Below are 15,575 nucleotides of genomic sequence, written 5' to 3' on the forward strand. Positions count from 1 at the left end.
TTTTGGCTTGAATATCAATGAGGTATTACTGTGATTAGTCATCCTTGTCAGTAAATGATGGTCCAAAATAACAACATTTTCTAATCTATGCCATGTGTCCTATAACAATGGCTGGAAATTGATGGCTACTACTACAATAAAAATGAACACGACCATGATCCAAGAATGCTCTAGTAGAAAGCATATCAGTGTAACCAAGTTAGATCTATAATAAAAGAAAAAAACATTTGTGAGAAGGCAGAGGGCATTTGTGGTTAATCATTTGCTATCTTTGCCTTTTACAGGCAGAAGAGGTCCATAGACATGACTTACCACTGATATTGAGGAAATGAAGAATCACCATGTGTGTGTGTGTGTGTGTGTGTGTGTGTGTGTTAGTTGTATGTTCCCAATGCTCTTGATGTGCACAATGTATTCATAAATCACAACAAAATGTGCATTTCAATTATCAGATCCTACGTTATAGTTGTCCTTGAAACACACCACCAACAGGAGGATACTGATTGTCATGGCAACCAGTCTCTCTCTCCTATTGTTGAATGGTTTCATGGCATAACGGTCTTGTAATAACCTCTTTACCAGGATGCAGACACATGAATGCTATGGGATGACAAATGACATTATTTACAGGGATTGTGAATGGTGGACAGTATGGAAAGTGGCTAATCTTATGATAATGCAAGACTACACTAATATCATTCCTGTGTGTAACAAAATTGCCTTCAAATGTGTTGTTCAAATGGCCACTCAACAGATCCCGAATCAAATCCTGTTTCAGTTTCTATACAAATGGATGCCTGTCTGCTGCTACAATGTAGGTATACTATATTGTGTCCCAATAGAAGGCAAGAGGAGAACGTCGGCATACTTTTCTTTTTTGTACCATGTATAGTGAAATAATATTATTAATACAGCATGAGTACCGTACTTAAACTATTAGAAAATATAAGTGAACCATATCAGGAAAATATACTCAAACCAAAGTTGCATGGGAATCAAAGAATCATGCCATCATTCTTGGCTAATAACTTTTTGGGGGGTCACACGCAGAACTTTTCTCATCATTGAAAATCATTAATCTTAAAACACACAAGCAAAAACAAAAGCCTTCAGCATCTTGTCTTACAAGCAGGTTTGACAATTGCATATAATAGGGCATTCTCCTAAAAAATGAAAAAAAAAATCCACACAAAGACATTCTATTATAAGAAAAAAAATAAGACATTCTAAATTGTCTCTTAACTTTACTGTAAGAAGGTGGGGTTTGAAAGATAATCATCAAAAACAAAAAACACAGGACGAAGGAGGTGGTATAGCATCTATTGCATGGGAGGAGGAAGAGGGGAAGGGGAAAAAATACAGAATTAAATGTATATCATGTTGATAGGACCAGACAGAAAGCATCCTAAAGAAAACAGAAGAAATACAGCATCATCATGTCTAACTGTCCAGTACATACAAATGTACATGTACTGCAGTATGTTATTTGCATCAAACTTTGACAGATTTGACCAAAATACAGTTGGACCTTTAACAAATAACAGTCACTCTGCACACACTCATTCCTGGTCTTGCAGCTCACACTGGGGGGTAAAAGACTGAACTTCCTGATCTCTGGCTCAGCAGCTAGACTGAAAATCCGGCAAGGAGGATGAGGGCTGATCCAATATGTAACACCAACATTTCCTTCACTTTCAAACAGGCCGAGAGAGCTATGCTTCCGTGCATTTTGAAAATTCATGACACCAACAGAATGCAGCAAAGGCCCTAGAGTCCCTCTGTGTTATGTTCAATATGCATAATGTCTTTCAAACCATCACAATGGCATGATATGCTCCCATCCCATACTAACATACATCATCAGCTGAGGACCAGAAGGGTAAGGTCAGGTTCCAAGATTTGAAGGTAGATAAAAACAGAACAAACAATTTTCATGAAATATGAAGTTTATCTATTAATCAAAAGTGGGTAGGCTTAAAGCACTGCAGCAAATTTCAGGTAAAATGGCACCCTTGCGGTTTTGATTTTAACATTTTACTGAAAATGAAAATTATTCAAAATTGACACCACAATGCAGAGGAGATCAAACCCTGCAAAGTGGTACCAATAACTTGTACCTCCCCAAAAAAAAAAAAAATTAAATAAATAAATAAATAAATAAATATAAAAAAATAATAGAATAAATCAATGAATAAATGAAAATAAATAAATAATAATAATAAATAAATAAATAAATAAATAAATAAATAAATAAATAAATAAAATGCTATAACAGCCTTCTGGTTCTCAGCTGATGGTATGAATGTAGACACAACTCTATCATGAACCTTTTTCCTTTTTCAGGGTTGATTAATATTTCATGCACATTGTTATTATTCTGGTTGATGACATTGTTATTTTTGGTATTGTCATTGAGATGCCAAAATTAATTGCTTCAATTAACCCGTTTAGGACGGACTGAATTTGCTACAACACGTATTTCCCATAGACACTTGCCCGAGTATACTCGGGACTCGTCCTCAACGGGTTAAGTTCAAAGTACAATGGATCAAGGAAACACATTACTTTTTGAATGAAAGTAGTAAAACAAAATTAATATACAGTATTAATAAGAATCCAATTTAGAATCAAAGTGAAAAAGAAAAATTGAGACATTTCAATCTCGATGAAGTTGTAATCGTGCTCATTGGCCAAAACATATTCTGCTGCAGATATGTTATCCCTTTTCTATATATACATGTATTTAATGTTTTTTTCCTATTTCTGCCTGAGATAAGATAAGTGTATTTCATCAAATAAAAAGTGTACCACACAACATCAAAAAAGAGCAAGTCATGACTTTTATACAAATAGAAAAAAAAAAATAGTTTAAGACCTATATCTTTTCATGTGCATTCAGAGGAAATGGGTGTTTGACGCCAGAAAAGTAACAGTCAAATGATAAGTTCCCATAGAATGTCACTTATAGTCTCCCTGATATTCAGGCCTTTGGTTCAAAGTAAACTGGGAGGGGTTAAGAGTGGGGTATATCTAGAGCATTGCAGACAAAACATAACTATGACAATGGACTTGCACAAAGACTACAGATGTGCTCATGAGATTTTGAACTGGAAGCGAACTTGGCTGATTTCCTGGTGTGCCCTCATGAAGGAACCTACTGCAATGAAGTCATCAGACTCTCTGTCTGGAGGAGTTCTGGTAAGACAGAGTTAGTCTTTAATCACAGTCCCTAATTATCATCAATATGTGACAACAAATTGATTCTGTAGGCCCTATACATTGGATACACAGTATATTTTTCATTGCATTTATGTAAACCAGAGAGGATACTTTGTGATAAACTAATATACCATATGTGTGGTATTGATTGTTATGAAAATGATGTATAGCTTTTCACTGCAAAAGTGGAATAGTGAAATGCCTCGTGTAGAACGTTTAGAATGCATCGAACTTCACACTTTTCATTATCACAATTATCAACTGTATATACTTCTTGCATTTCCCTTTTCAAATATGTAAGTTTATGAAGTTTAATAAAGCCAGCACAGCCATCATGAAATGCATTGTAAGCATGTAAATTTCCCTAAATATTTCTTCATGCCTAAAGTTCACAAAAATGTAACCACAACGAAACAGCAGCAATGGACTCTATGTCAAAGATTCCAGAATTATGTTTATGTACAACATAAATATTTCATGGAAAGTCTGAAAGGGAGACTATGATGTCCTAAGATTCTCATAGCCATATCATCAGCCACAACAAGTGGCCAATTTGCCGCGTCATCAGTGAGTAACGAGAGAGAAGGGGGTAACACCTATGATAGGTTATATGAGAACTACCGTGGGTGCCGACTTCCTCTTTTTAATATCTCACGATCCCGCATTGTGGCTCAATTGTGTCCCCACACAAATTATGGCGGACATAATTAACAGCAGTTGCACAAATTACATGAATCACTCAAAGGGTTGTGCTCAAAGAGAAATAGGACTTCTGAGACTAGAACTGTATATAGGGATCTTAAAGCACCTTGATATTATTAAGGCAATGACATGGAAGGGGACATCAGACTTCAGATTCTGACCCCGTTGAAGACTAGTCCCCGAGTATACTTAGGCAAGTGTCCAGATGGGAAATGTGTGTTATATAGCAACATGAGTTCATTCTCAATGGATTAATTTGCTCTCTGCAGGATATGGAAAGAAAAATGTTCACTTATTATATTTATTTTGAAGAGGTGGAGTCATCAACAGATGAGCAAAAATCATTTACAACTTTTAAAAAGAAAAATTGTATGTGTTTATGTTTGTACTCACATTCACAATGGTGCACACTTTTTTCATTCAGTTCTAAAAGAGTGTGTTTTATTCTATTTCCTCCATTAAAAAAAAATCCTAACTCTTCCCTTTAAGAGGAGATCTTACTGATTTGAAATGAATACAAAAGAAAAGAAACAATTCTGTTGAGCATGGTGTATGCCTTTGCTTAGATAGAGAAACCTTGGTTCAAGCAGATGTCCCTTCCGTCCTCATGAGTAATCACTGTACCATGAGCCTGAGAGAGAAGGCACAGTGTAGAGCTGGAACGTCAATATCAGCTGTGTTTTGGCTGTGCGGATAACCTTGCTATATCAATCTACGAACTTATCCTGTTTGTTTCACAACTGCACTGTTTGTGTACCAAACCTGCCGCCTCCACATACATTTTTTTGTACTTCCTTCACAATACTTTTATAATACAGTAATATGCTGATCTTTTATGAAACAAGCCTTTTGATACCCACTCAGACGTATCACTCCTACACACATTGAAAGGCCAGCATTTAATTCAGTGACAAGTTCATTTCATCATTATTTCACTTTTTCAATAGGCCAAAGTGGGCCTCTGTTGACACAAAGATTTGAGTAGGAAGATACATTTGTACAGTGTTTGACACTTTAGTAAGCATCATCACCAACACACCTTCACAGAATAATCGGGACCTGCAGTCATGACATCAGTATTCTGTCCCCTTTCTAACATTCTTATTTTTTTCACAGCCATTACACCCTGTCATCCAAGTGAGAAAGAATGTTCATTGAAAGTAAGATTTGTTTAAAAGTTTTGCTGAATCTGAATCTGTGGTACAAATTGTATACAGGCAACAGATTGATGTGGGAGTAGAAACATGCAGATGTTGAGAAGTTAAAATATAAGAGACTATTGTGCTGCAAAATAGGCTCTTTTAACACATCCTATGGAACACACAGCAATTTGTGGTGTTTTTTTAATACTATGTTTAATGGTATTTTCATTTTCACAAAGTGATATCAACGAAATTATTAATTCACGAAGATGTTATCGCAATATCATCTCCACGGCATGATATTGCTATTAAAGTTTTCTCTTTATATGGGATAACATTAATAATCTTTATTCTCACATGGTGGTTCTTAATCAAGAATTCAACCACTCATGAAACTGTCTATAAAATTCACTTCTCCCAATGCATTAAAAACAATATAATATGCTCGCAAAAATAGTCAGCGCACCTGGTATATTTCAATGGCTGCAAGCTTCCACTCCAGTGGAGCTACTGGAGGATTTCAAGATATGAAGCATTCACTGTTTGTTGACTCAAACCTCTTGCAAATCACAGCCCAAATTTGATTTAGCCTCTACAGCCTTCTGAATCCAATCAAATTTCATGGGTGATTTCTCCAAAATTCCCTGCTTAGCAACAGCTGAGGCTGGGGAAGATGTTATGTGCCGTGGATGATGAATATTTGACTTTGAGGGTAATGTCAGGCTAAGCAAGACATTGTACAGATGCTAGGAAACCTCCTATATATGTTCCCTGCCCAGGGTACTGTGTTCTCTTGGTTGTTTATCACCATGGTGAAAAATGATGGAGTTTTGACCTGTTGAATGTGAGGCCAATTTTTGGTATGCAGGACTCTCGTTGCAACCTGTATACTCTCTTCAAATCTGACAAACTTATGAGCTGTGGGAGTTGGAAATATTCATCTCTTGGGAGAATTGCCAAAGTCATATTCAGCATGAAAAATATATCCTCATGTTTTGTGCTATGTATTCAGTGGCATACAGTGTGCTAGGATGATTTTGTTAGTGTACATTTGTAATTGTTCATTTGCTTGCTTGTTTGTTTATTTGTTTGTTTTTCACCCTTACATATAATTTAAAATTTAGTTAATTTTATTGATGGGGGCAATTTGAGGACAGGGGTGGTCTATAAAAGCCCCCTTCCAATCCCTTGGTGGGGGGGGGGGGGATAAATCACTGCTACAAAACAGATGTTTCGGCTTTTTAGAGGTCTACATTTACATATGGACAGTCACTGCCGCATTTTTTTTCACTGTTTCATATTGAAATCCTGATACAGAGTCTTTTGACAGATGAGAAGTCAGATCTGAGTTTGCTAGTGGAAATTTGATAGGCTAGCATAAATATTTTTTTTTTGTGTGTAACAGTTCAGCTACGGACAATACAACTAGGAGTGATATTTCTGAAGGAAAATACCAAAGAGGCAGTGGGAAGAACAATCGCAGAAACACTTTGCAAACTCCCTTCTTGATTTCTCACAGCTTTCTAAATCTGCATTATGAAAATCACAGTTGCACTGTATCAGCATTATTCATGCCACCTCCAACAGCAATGGGTACAAAGGAAGACTTCACGCCAATGCAAGTTAACCAATCTAGAGTGCATTGACCTGACTTTAATACCACTGCTCCTTTCTCCTCCATAGGAAGGGCCATCACTGATGACCTTTGACCTACAGGTGTAGATAAACATTACTCACATCAGTGCTACACATCTACACTGCCACATCCACTCTATTCATGAGGTGTTCAGTACACCAACCACAGTGGTATGCCCAGAAAAAGGCAGTGACTCACACATCACATCATCCCTCCTCATCAAGAGACAAGAGGAAGACATCCATTGCCATGACACATCATCATCTGAAGCCACGAAATTCAGTGAGTGTATAATTGAAGGATGCCGTAATGAAGTCAATGGGGCATGGCAATGGAGTGGGGAAAACACAGGTTGTTAACTCTCCCAGGACCTATACATCTCAAGATGCCATCCTTTTATACATGATCATCCTGTCTTTGGCCATGATTGGGTTACGGGCAATTAAGCAGCAGCATTGAGTGGCAAAATGACGAATGAAACAGACACACAGAAATGACAATCATATCCTAAACACACCATGGTTTAGGTAGTAGAAGAGTATGCCTTGGCATTAAGAGATTGTAGCACACAGCTGACAGGCAAGCACATCAATACATTTTGTAGTACTGCTCAAGTTACGATAAGAGTGGTACTCTGATGTACAATTTAACACTCCAGCACACTCAAGATTGTAATTATACCTACAGGCCTATAATATTGACATCCACATAACAGAGAGCAAAATATTTTTACGTTGATCGTTTACACTTCATCAAAAGAAAATTTTCAAAATTTTAACTCAATAGGGTAAATGCAGTTTGCTGATGACAATATCAATGTAAAAATTACTAATATTACTACTGTAATAGAAATATGTTCTTTTCACAATCACGTAAAATTTAATCATTTTGTACGCAGTCTCAAGAAGCCACCAGTAGAAGGCAAAGGTAGTCACTTAAAGGTACAAAATAATTTTACATGATTGTGAAAGAAGAACATATTTCTATGAACTCACCAATCAGATGAACCTCATCAAGGAATTACTCTTACTGTTTTAATCTGAGAAAATTATGTCATAAAAATAGAGTCAACATAAACACTGGTCACCATTTTGGTCTCACCTGATGCGAAAAAGAATTTCCATGAGAAAGATACATATTTTCTAGATGCCTGGAAAGAGACTAAAAGCTATATACTGCTCTAATGGAATGTCTCCGTCCGAGGAGGATGATTCATAACTGGAAGGGGACGATGAGTAGAAGCGTCTCCGACTGCTCCACTTTACTTCTATTTACTTGATTGATCTCAAGAGAGAGAGGCAGCTCACAATCTCCGAGATTCAGGAGAGATGAGTGTGCATAACAGAGGGATGAGAAAACAAATTACAAGGACAGCTTCCCCGTCGTCTCGTGGGCGAGAGAAAAGCACTCTCATCCTCCAAGGTGGCCATAAGACTGACTTTTCATTTATGCACGTCAGGCTTGGAATTATGTCACAGGTTAGTCCCTCATAAATGCCAGCGTGTGTTCGGGGTGTAGCGACAAGCAATCTGTCTTGGGGAATGCATGTATGCATATGTAATTTATATGCAAAATCATAACCCACATCAATGAACACACATGGGACTAAGAAAATGCATGTTGCTTGTATGATGAACTATTAATAATTATCTTGAATGGAGTAACACAGACACTGACATGAGACATCAATGATTGTTAGTAACTGACACTCTTGATGCACGGACAAAATATTAAACATGTCCAAACTGGTCGAGCTCATTATTCTAACATCTGGCAGTAAACAATGCTTTTAGGGTGTAGAAAAGTGATGAATGGAGTAAACAGAAATGGATGACACACACGGAATGGTTTCCCTTGCAGATAATTGCTTGACAAATAGCGTTTCCAACTTGTATTTGTACGGCATGGAATATTGCAATGATAATAGAAAAGAAAATGATACTAAAAGGGCTACACATCAATCAAGTTCAGCATCTTCTCTTTTTTTTTTTCTTTTTTTTATGTTGAAGGGAATCTGTCCACCGTGCTATTCCATTCAAAACAACAGAAAGAGTTACTGTGACAAAAATTACTTTCTGGCATACAAGAAGTTGATCAGACACAGTGAGCACTTCTGGTCTCCCAAATGGCCCCTCTCGCACAGGCCAATAAAATGAGGTGTCAAAATTCACATCTGTGCGTTAGTGGTGTGGAATGAAAATGATCCTCACAGGTTGGCCTCAAGAAGGTAAGCACGAGACTGGTGCTGTCATTGCAGCTCACATGGAAGTTGCCCAGAATGCCCACACACACACAACTATATAAGAGATTCATAGGAAATACATCCAGGATTCATAAATCTAAAGATGTGATTAAATGTAAGTATACTGGATACTGCTATGTAGGTATGAAGATTCTAATGAAGATTAGCAGAATATTTTTAACAACTGCAATTTGTGAGTTAACTTATTTCCTGAGCATTCTTTTCTTCTTCTTCTTCTTCTTCTTCTTCTTCTTCTTCTTCTTCTTCTTCATTTTGTTTCTTTTTCTTTCTTTCTTTCTTTCTTTTAGAGGGGGGGGGGGTGTACTGTATAATCGAAGCATTGTTGACAAGTCTTTAATCCTTCTATGATGGTCATTCGAATAAAATCTCAGCCACAGGCATGGATCCCTCAGTAATCTTTTAATCAAAATCAATTTTCTGTTTTGTCTGAGTGCAAGGATTTTGTCTACATGTTACCCTGTTGGAGGACAAAAGCTTTATGGTTCAAGGATATTGTGATCATTGCCTATAGGAGAATGACTATTTTTCTCAAACAATAGTGAGCCTTTCAATATCATGGACCCTTTAATAGTTGGTGGTGGTCTTCTAAAGGATGACTTCAACATTTCCTCAATTCATCGTAAAACTTCCCAGAAATCCAATGGACTGATCTTTTACATCAAATTTATTGTCAGATCAACACTTTGTTTGATATGAAACATAGTCTACATAAAAACACATGACTTGTCAGTATAACTTGCAATCAGAATCTTCAATTCTTTTCAAGGATTGAATCTTCTAGAATGCAATGGTAATGTATGTTCCTGCAATGCACATTGTATCATTCTAGAAGAAAGTTTGGGTTTTATGAACCAGCCACATTTTGCACTGAATGCTATACATTACACCGTCCCTTGACTGTAATTTTTACACAGTGACTTATCAAAAAAGACATTGTTACAAAGAAATCCCACACACGTGTTGGCCTCTGCAATCATATTTCCAGCTGAATTTGCAAATGTTAGACTGATCTTGTGTCAAGAGTCGGGTCAAGAATTTCCTGATTGAACTCTGTCATTTCCGCAGGACTTTGCAATCATTTTCCGCTCCACAAAGCCATCCTTCTGCAGCTGATCATACCCTGTGTATGCCCAGTTCCTTTGAAAGGTTTTACCCTTTTTGATCCCTTTGGCAATGTCAGGCAGTCTAACTGTACAAGACAACAATAGCCATTCTCTATTGTATTCTTTTTAACTTATATTTCAACAGTAAAGTATCTAATTAAACTTCATTTTTTATTCAAAATTCCCCCACACCTAGCCTTTCACAGGAAATGGTGAATGCCATCAGACACAAACAGCCTATCCATCCAACGAGCCCATCCAGATCACCACTGGCAAAATCCATTAAAATTACTGCTCCAAACATCACATCATACACATCATCACTGTGGTAGCACCAGTAGTGTGACCTGCACTCTACTTGATCATCACTGTCAATGTCAAAGACATTACACACCTTATAACAGTAGGGGTCCACTAGTGTCACTGTTTCCTATTGAAATCACTGCACTGGAAATTGTATTGGAAATATGTTAGATTGGAATGTCATGTGCTGCAATCAATTTGGAGAGAGTAATTATGTTTTTTACAAGCCCTCTATTTTGTGCATACATGATTGCTTTTAAAACCCTCTCTGTACCAATGAATCAAACATGCACAAATTTCACACATACCTTTGGACAGGTAGTTATTGATTAATGTGGCATCCAGAAGGTTTTATATGCAAATGAGAATAGAATAGTTTGAATTTGATATAAACAATCTTTTTCTTTCTCACAAGAGAAACTCATGACATCCCCGTAATGTTCCTTTACAATATGTATTCAGGTTGGAGTGACCCATGAATTACATCACATTGAAATCAAAACATTCAACAATTGACTATTATGAAATACCCATTAGACAAGTGGTCACTCCAGGCCTGTTATGTTTAAATATATTGTTTTCTAAATGTCAGCCAATACTTACTGCGGTGGCATCCCATGTAAATAACAACAAAGTAAAAGTAAAAGTAAAAGAAATGAATAAAGATAAATGTTTAAAAATGGAAAAGCCTTGAAAATACTTTCACCCATGGCATATTACTGGATATAATGATTGTCATTGCCATAACCATAACAGTAATCCTACAAGCTTATCGGCTGCTATACGGTAGTTGTGTTTGTTGTTGTTTATCATCATGTAATACATATTTTGCGCAATGGCCACAGGATGCTATGTCATGCTTGGGTTGTCATTACCAGAAGGCATAGTTCACTATTCCCTCAGCTACAATCAAAATCTCATTCCCGTTTAGCGTAGGACCCTAATATATTACTGTTCCATACACTCCAACATCTGCCAAACATATAATGTTAAGTCATCTAATGGGCAAATCACTTCTGGAAGTTGGAGGATGATTTCCCAGATGTTTAACGCCTCAAACTCATCTTCAGTAGGGGTGAATTTCATTTTCTTCCATTGTTTTTATTTAGAAGTCGTGTTCCAGCTACGAGTATGTAAATATGAGATGTAGATGATAGCTCTGTTCATTGTGTTACTCTACAAACTATAAAATGCTATAAATTTAAACTCTTATAAATCATTCTTTCACTGTGATCATAGTCTCTGGCTAGTCTTACTACACAAAATCTGTTGCAAATTAAAACACACACACACACACACACACACACACATGCACACACACACACAAACAAACAAACAAATTATGTGCACAAATGCATACACAAAACAGATGAAACACACAAATGACAAAAATTATTCAAAAGCCAGTCTGGATGTGAACAGGCCTAATGCGGTGTCAGTCGACAGCCAGTCAGGACTTACTTGATGCCACTTTTATCTGTTTTCCACGTTCCTCGTTTCCCATCTGTCCTCTGCAGTGAGTTCAGTATGTCCATCCCTGCCAGGAAACAAGGTTTAGAGAGAAAGCCATCCAGTAAAGGCTGGAGATATGCGGGGGCAATTTACGCCAAATATCTCTCTGATATCATAACGGTACACCTGATCCACAGAGGAAATCCATGGCATCACGATGTATCCATCCATTATAAGTATGGAATGAGTGTGCCCTAATTATGATGGGATTCACAGCAGTATTGACCAATAAATCATGACCAAGCCACACTCTTTTTTCCATGTGTATGAGTATAGACATTCCAATGTTATTATATACATTTCATCAAGTGTACAAATGTATCCTTACTCAGAAGCAGGAATAATACCTACTAACGATTTAATACTCACATCTCTTATTGTAGAGCAAACTGAAATTATCTTGGTATTGTAAAGATGGAAATTTTGCACATATTGCACAAGAATTAGCACAAAATAAAAACACGCAAAACTTTTGCTTCTTTATACTATGCCATGTATATTGGTTCCACAGAATTAAAAACACATGAAAGTCATCTTACCCTGCCCAGCTTTAAAAATTACTTGCAAGAAAATTTCCACTTTTAGAGTACTTCTGTGATAATGCAATGTTCAAAGTTAAACTACGTACTATCATAATTGTTCTAAGCATCCACAACGATAATAATCACTGCTGCCATCTATTGTAATCAACACTGGACGTCAATGCAAGATATTGGTCACAAGTGCCTCCATATCTTTTGCACAGTACAATTGTATGTATGCTTTGTATTGTTTTCCAATTCATGGACTCCAATTTATGGAGTCAGGTTTTCCAATTCAATGAGGCAAATGGAGCTATGGATCGCATGAAGCAACAGGGTACTGTAGAGGTCAGAGAAATGATAAGTGAGTTGTAGAGTGCACAGTGGTAGTACTGTAGGTTGAATGAACCACAGACAAAGGGATAGAAATAATAACAACATTGCCTTCACAACTGGTGAAAGCCAGTGGGTTGGGTTGTGAGACAAATCTGTTAGATTGTGGGATAATTGATGACATGGGCTCCCTTCCTTGGCAAGGATTTTGTACAATCAAAAGTTTCCTGTTCTCTGCTCACTCTTTTTCAATGGCTGAGGAAGTAGCGCAGAGACAACTGACTACTGTGGGTCCATTCACCACTCTCTGGCACTACACAGACACTAGCACCACAATGATTCATGGGTCTTGCTACAACAACAGACTTTAAAAATGACCAGCTGAGACCAGAATACGAGTGAAAAGTGAATTGCCTACAATTATTGAAAAATACAAAGTTTTTTTATGCCTCATTAAAGAATGAAACATTCCACGTAATTACAGATTTTCTTTTCCAGTCAAGGAGTGTTTTCTACGCTGATTTGGCACCATATATCATGTCCAGAAACTAATTTTCAATGAATACTGCCGAGAGATGTATACCACCTAATCCATCTTGTGTCACCATGGCCTTAATACTGTTGAACTGAGGAACACTGCTATCCCTGACTGGGCTTATAAACTTTACGACTAGGCCAAGTTTAGATGGAATACTGAATGTTGTTGAAAAAGCTTAGCGAGTTACCCCGTTTAGGACGGACTAATTTTGCTACAATATGCATTTCCCATAGACACCTATCCAAGTATACCCAGGACTCGTCCTAAACGGGTTAAGTTACAGTCTGAATTACAGTGTCTGGGCACAGAAAGGGTTAAATAGAGGTAACCCTGAAATGGAGCTGGATGATGCATATCTGAATCTGATTGGGACTACTTCCATGTATGTCATTTATTTTAATACTAAAGCACACAGCTTGGAAGCAGCAAAATGGTTTCTACAGATAGATTCAGTTAAATTTACATAATCCTTCCTTTGGAAGCCCTAGCTAGTAGATTGCAATCGTACCCCATATCACATCCTGAAGGTTAGGTGTTGTTTACCAGGCCAGTGTCCATTGTTTTGCTATTTGTCTCTTTCCTTTTTAATTTGATTCATTCTATGTCTTACTCATTTCAACAAAGGCTGGGTGTTTTATCAAGATCTGTAAACCTACAGAGATCTATTTCAAACCCTAAAGTCTTATCTGTCTGCCTGTTCTGTTGTTGACTGTTATCCTGAAGACATGATTGGATATTGATCTGTGTTACCCGTTAACCCATTGAGGACGGGCTAATTTTGCTAAAGCATGCATTTCCCATAGGTACATTGTACTTGCCTCAGTATACTCAGGGCCCGTCTTTAACGGTTTCAAGGACTGGCTGCTTTTTGCTACAGCATGGATTTCCCATACACATCTGCCCGAGTATACTCTGGCTTTATAGTCTTCAATGGGTTAAATCATAATCAAAGCTAAATTAAAATATCATTGATCTTTTCACCATTTCAATCATTCTATTATCATTTTGTAGATCATGGTAACTGGTGTTTGACCTGTTGAGTGTGTTTCTTGAAATGGCAGTTAGTGGTTAAGAGATTTGGTGTGTGTTCTGTGTGATATTATGTCTGTACCTCATTGGATAGTATGGTCTAGGATGCTGTGAGCGTTGAGATTAATAGGTTTCTAATGAGACAGATTGAACAGGCTCATTCACAGCAGAGACAAGGTCTAAACACCGGTGTAAACCTGAGTGGGCTGAATGTTTTTCTCAGTCCATACGGCTCTACCGATGTACTCTGTAATTACAGAATTGATGAGCTTGTTTTGCCCTGCCTTACACACAATGCTGCTTCTGGTTTCCGCTCAGCCAGGCCAGAGAGCTAATGAAAATCACATACGTAGATTCGCTCAATGACACAGTAAGCCCAGTAGTGGTGGCTCATACTGTACAGAGGCAATCACAACTCATTCAAACTGCCCTGGCTATGTTTTATGATACTGGAAGCCATGTAAAGACTAATTTTTATACAGACCACACCAAACATTTTATATCAAATATCATTATAAAAACATGTAATCAAGTACACTGAAATCTGTTGGCCACAGCCAATGTGCAAAGGTACGGCACAATGCTTAAATTTCATATTGCATGAAACCATGCTCTTCAATCACATCAGTCCTATAATATGATATGCTGGGAAAAACTTGGCTTTACTGCCAGGATTAATGCAATGTTTAATAGAATTCCTTGAATGGAAACCAAGGTCATTTGGCAAGGGATTTTAATGAGATTACCACAAATGTTCATAGTAGGTTCAATCAATACGGGTGTATAACAACTACAGAAACTCATGATGCCAAGCTTCTTTGTTGTTTATTTGGCTGATGAGTTTAAGCCGTGAACACTCAAAATAAAATCTGATGGGGTATGGCAAGGGTTAAATCACACAATCTTACCTATCCTCCTTTCTTGGTTCTTGTCGACCAGCAGCTGATGGACCCTCTCTTTTAACCTGTTGACTTCTCTCTCTTTCTTCTTCAGGTCGTGCTTGAACTGCACGTCCCTATGCTTTAAGATGCCTTCTAGTTTCCGCATCTGTTGGTTGAAATGTGAAATATTTGATGATCAATCGCTGTGAGAGCAAACACTTTGACAGTTGGCAGGAACCAAAATAAGTTAAAGCTATCTGTACCACAGACCTGCAGGTTCATGTCTCTGCTAACATTGTTTACTACTCAATGGATAACATTTACTGCTGTCAACTTGAGACTAAAATGAACATTATATAAATGCATAGAAAGTCATTCTCTGGATTTCTGTGG

At 37.3% G+C, this 15,575-nt stretch overlaps 1 protein-coding gene across 1 annotated transcript in view; it reads right to left on the reverse strand.

Annotated features, from left to right (window-relative positions):
- The window catches only part of LOC139717454 (afadin- and alpha-actinin-binding protein A-like), a 62,700-nt gene that overhangs the window by 20,808 nt on the left and 26,317 nt on the right, over window positions 1–15,575 (reverse strand). Inside the window, exons 6-7 of the mRNA XM_071628960.1 lie at window positions 15,210–15,348; window positions 11,830–11,905 (exon numbers count right to left, since the gene is read on the reverse strand). Of these exons, the coding sequence (XP_071485061.1) occupies window positions 11,830–11,905; window positions 15,210–15,348 (215 nt within the window). The remainder of the gene's footprint in view (window positions 1–11,829; window positions 11,906–15,209; window positions 15,349–15,575) is intronic.

This window comes from Diadema antillarum, unplaced genomic scaffold, assembly GCF_040938485.1.
Source record: "Diadema antillarum isolate AM-2024a unplaced genomic scaffold, OU_Dant_1.0 scf00000075, whole genome shotgun sequence".
NCBI lineage: Eukaryota > Metazoa > Echinodermata > Echinoidea > Diadematoida > Diadematidae > Diadema > Diadema antillarum.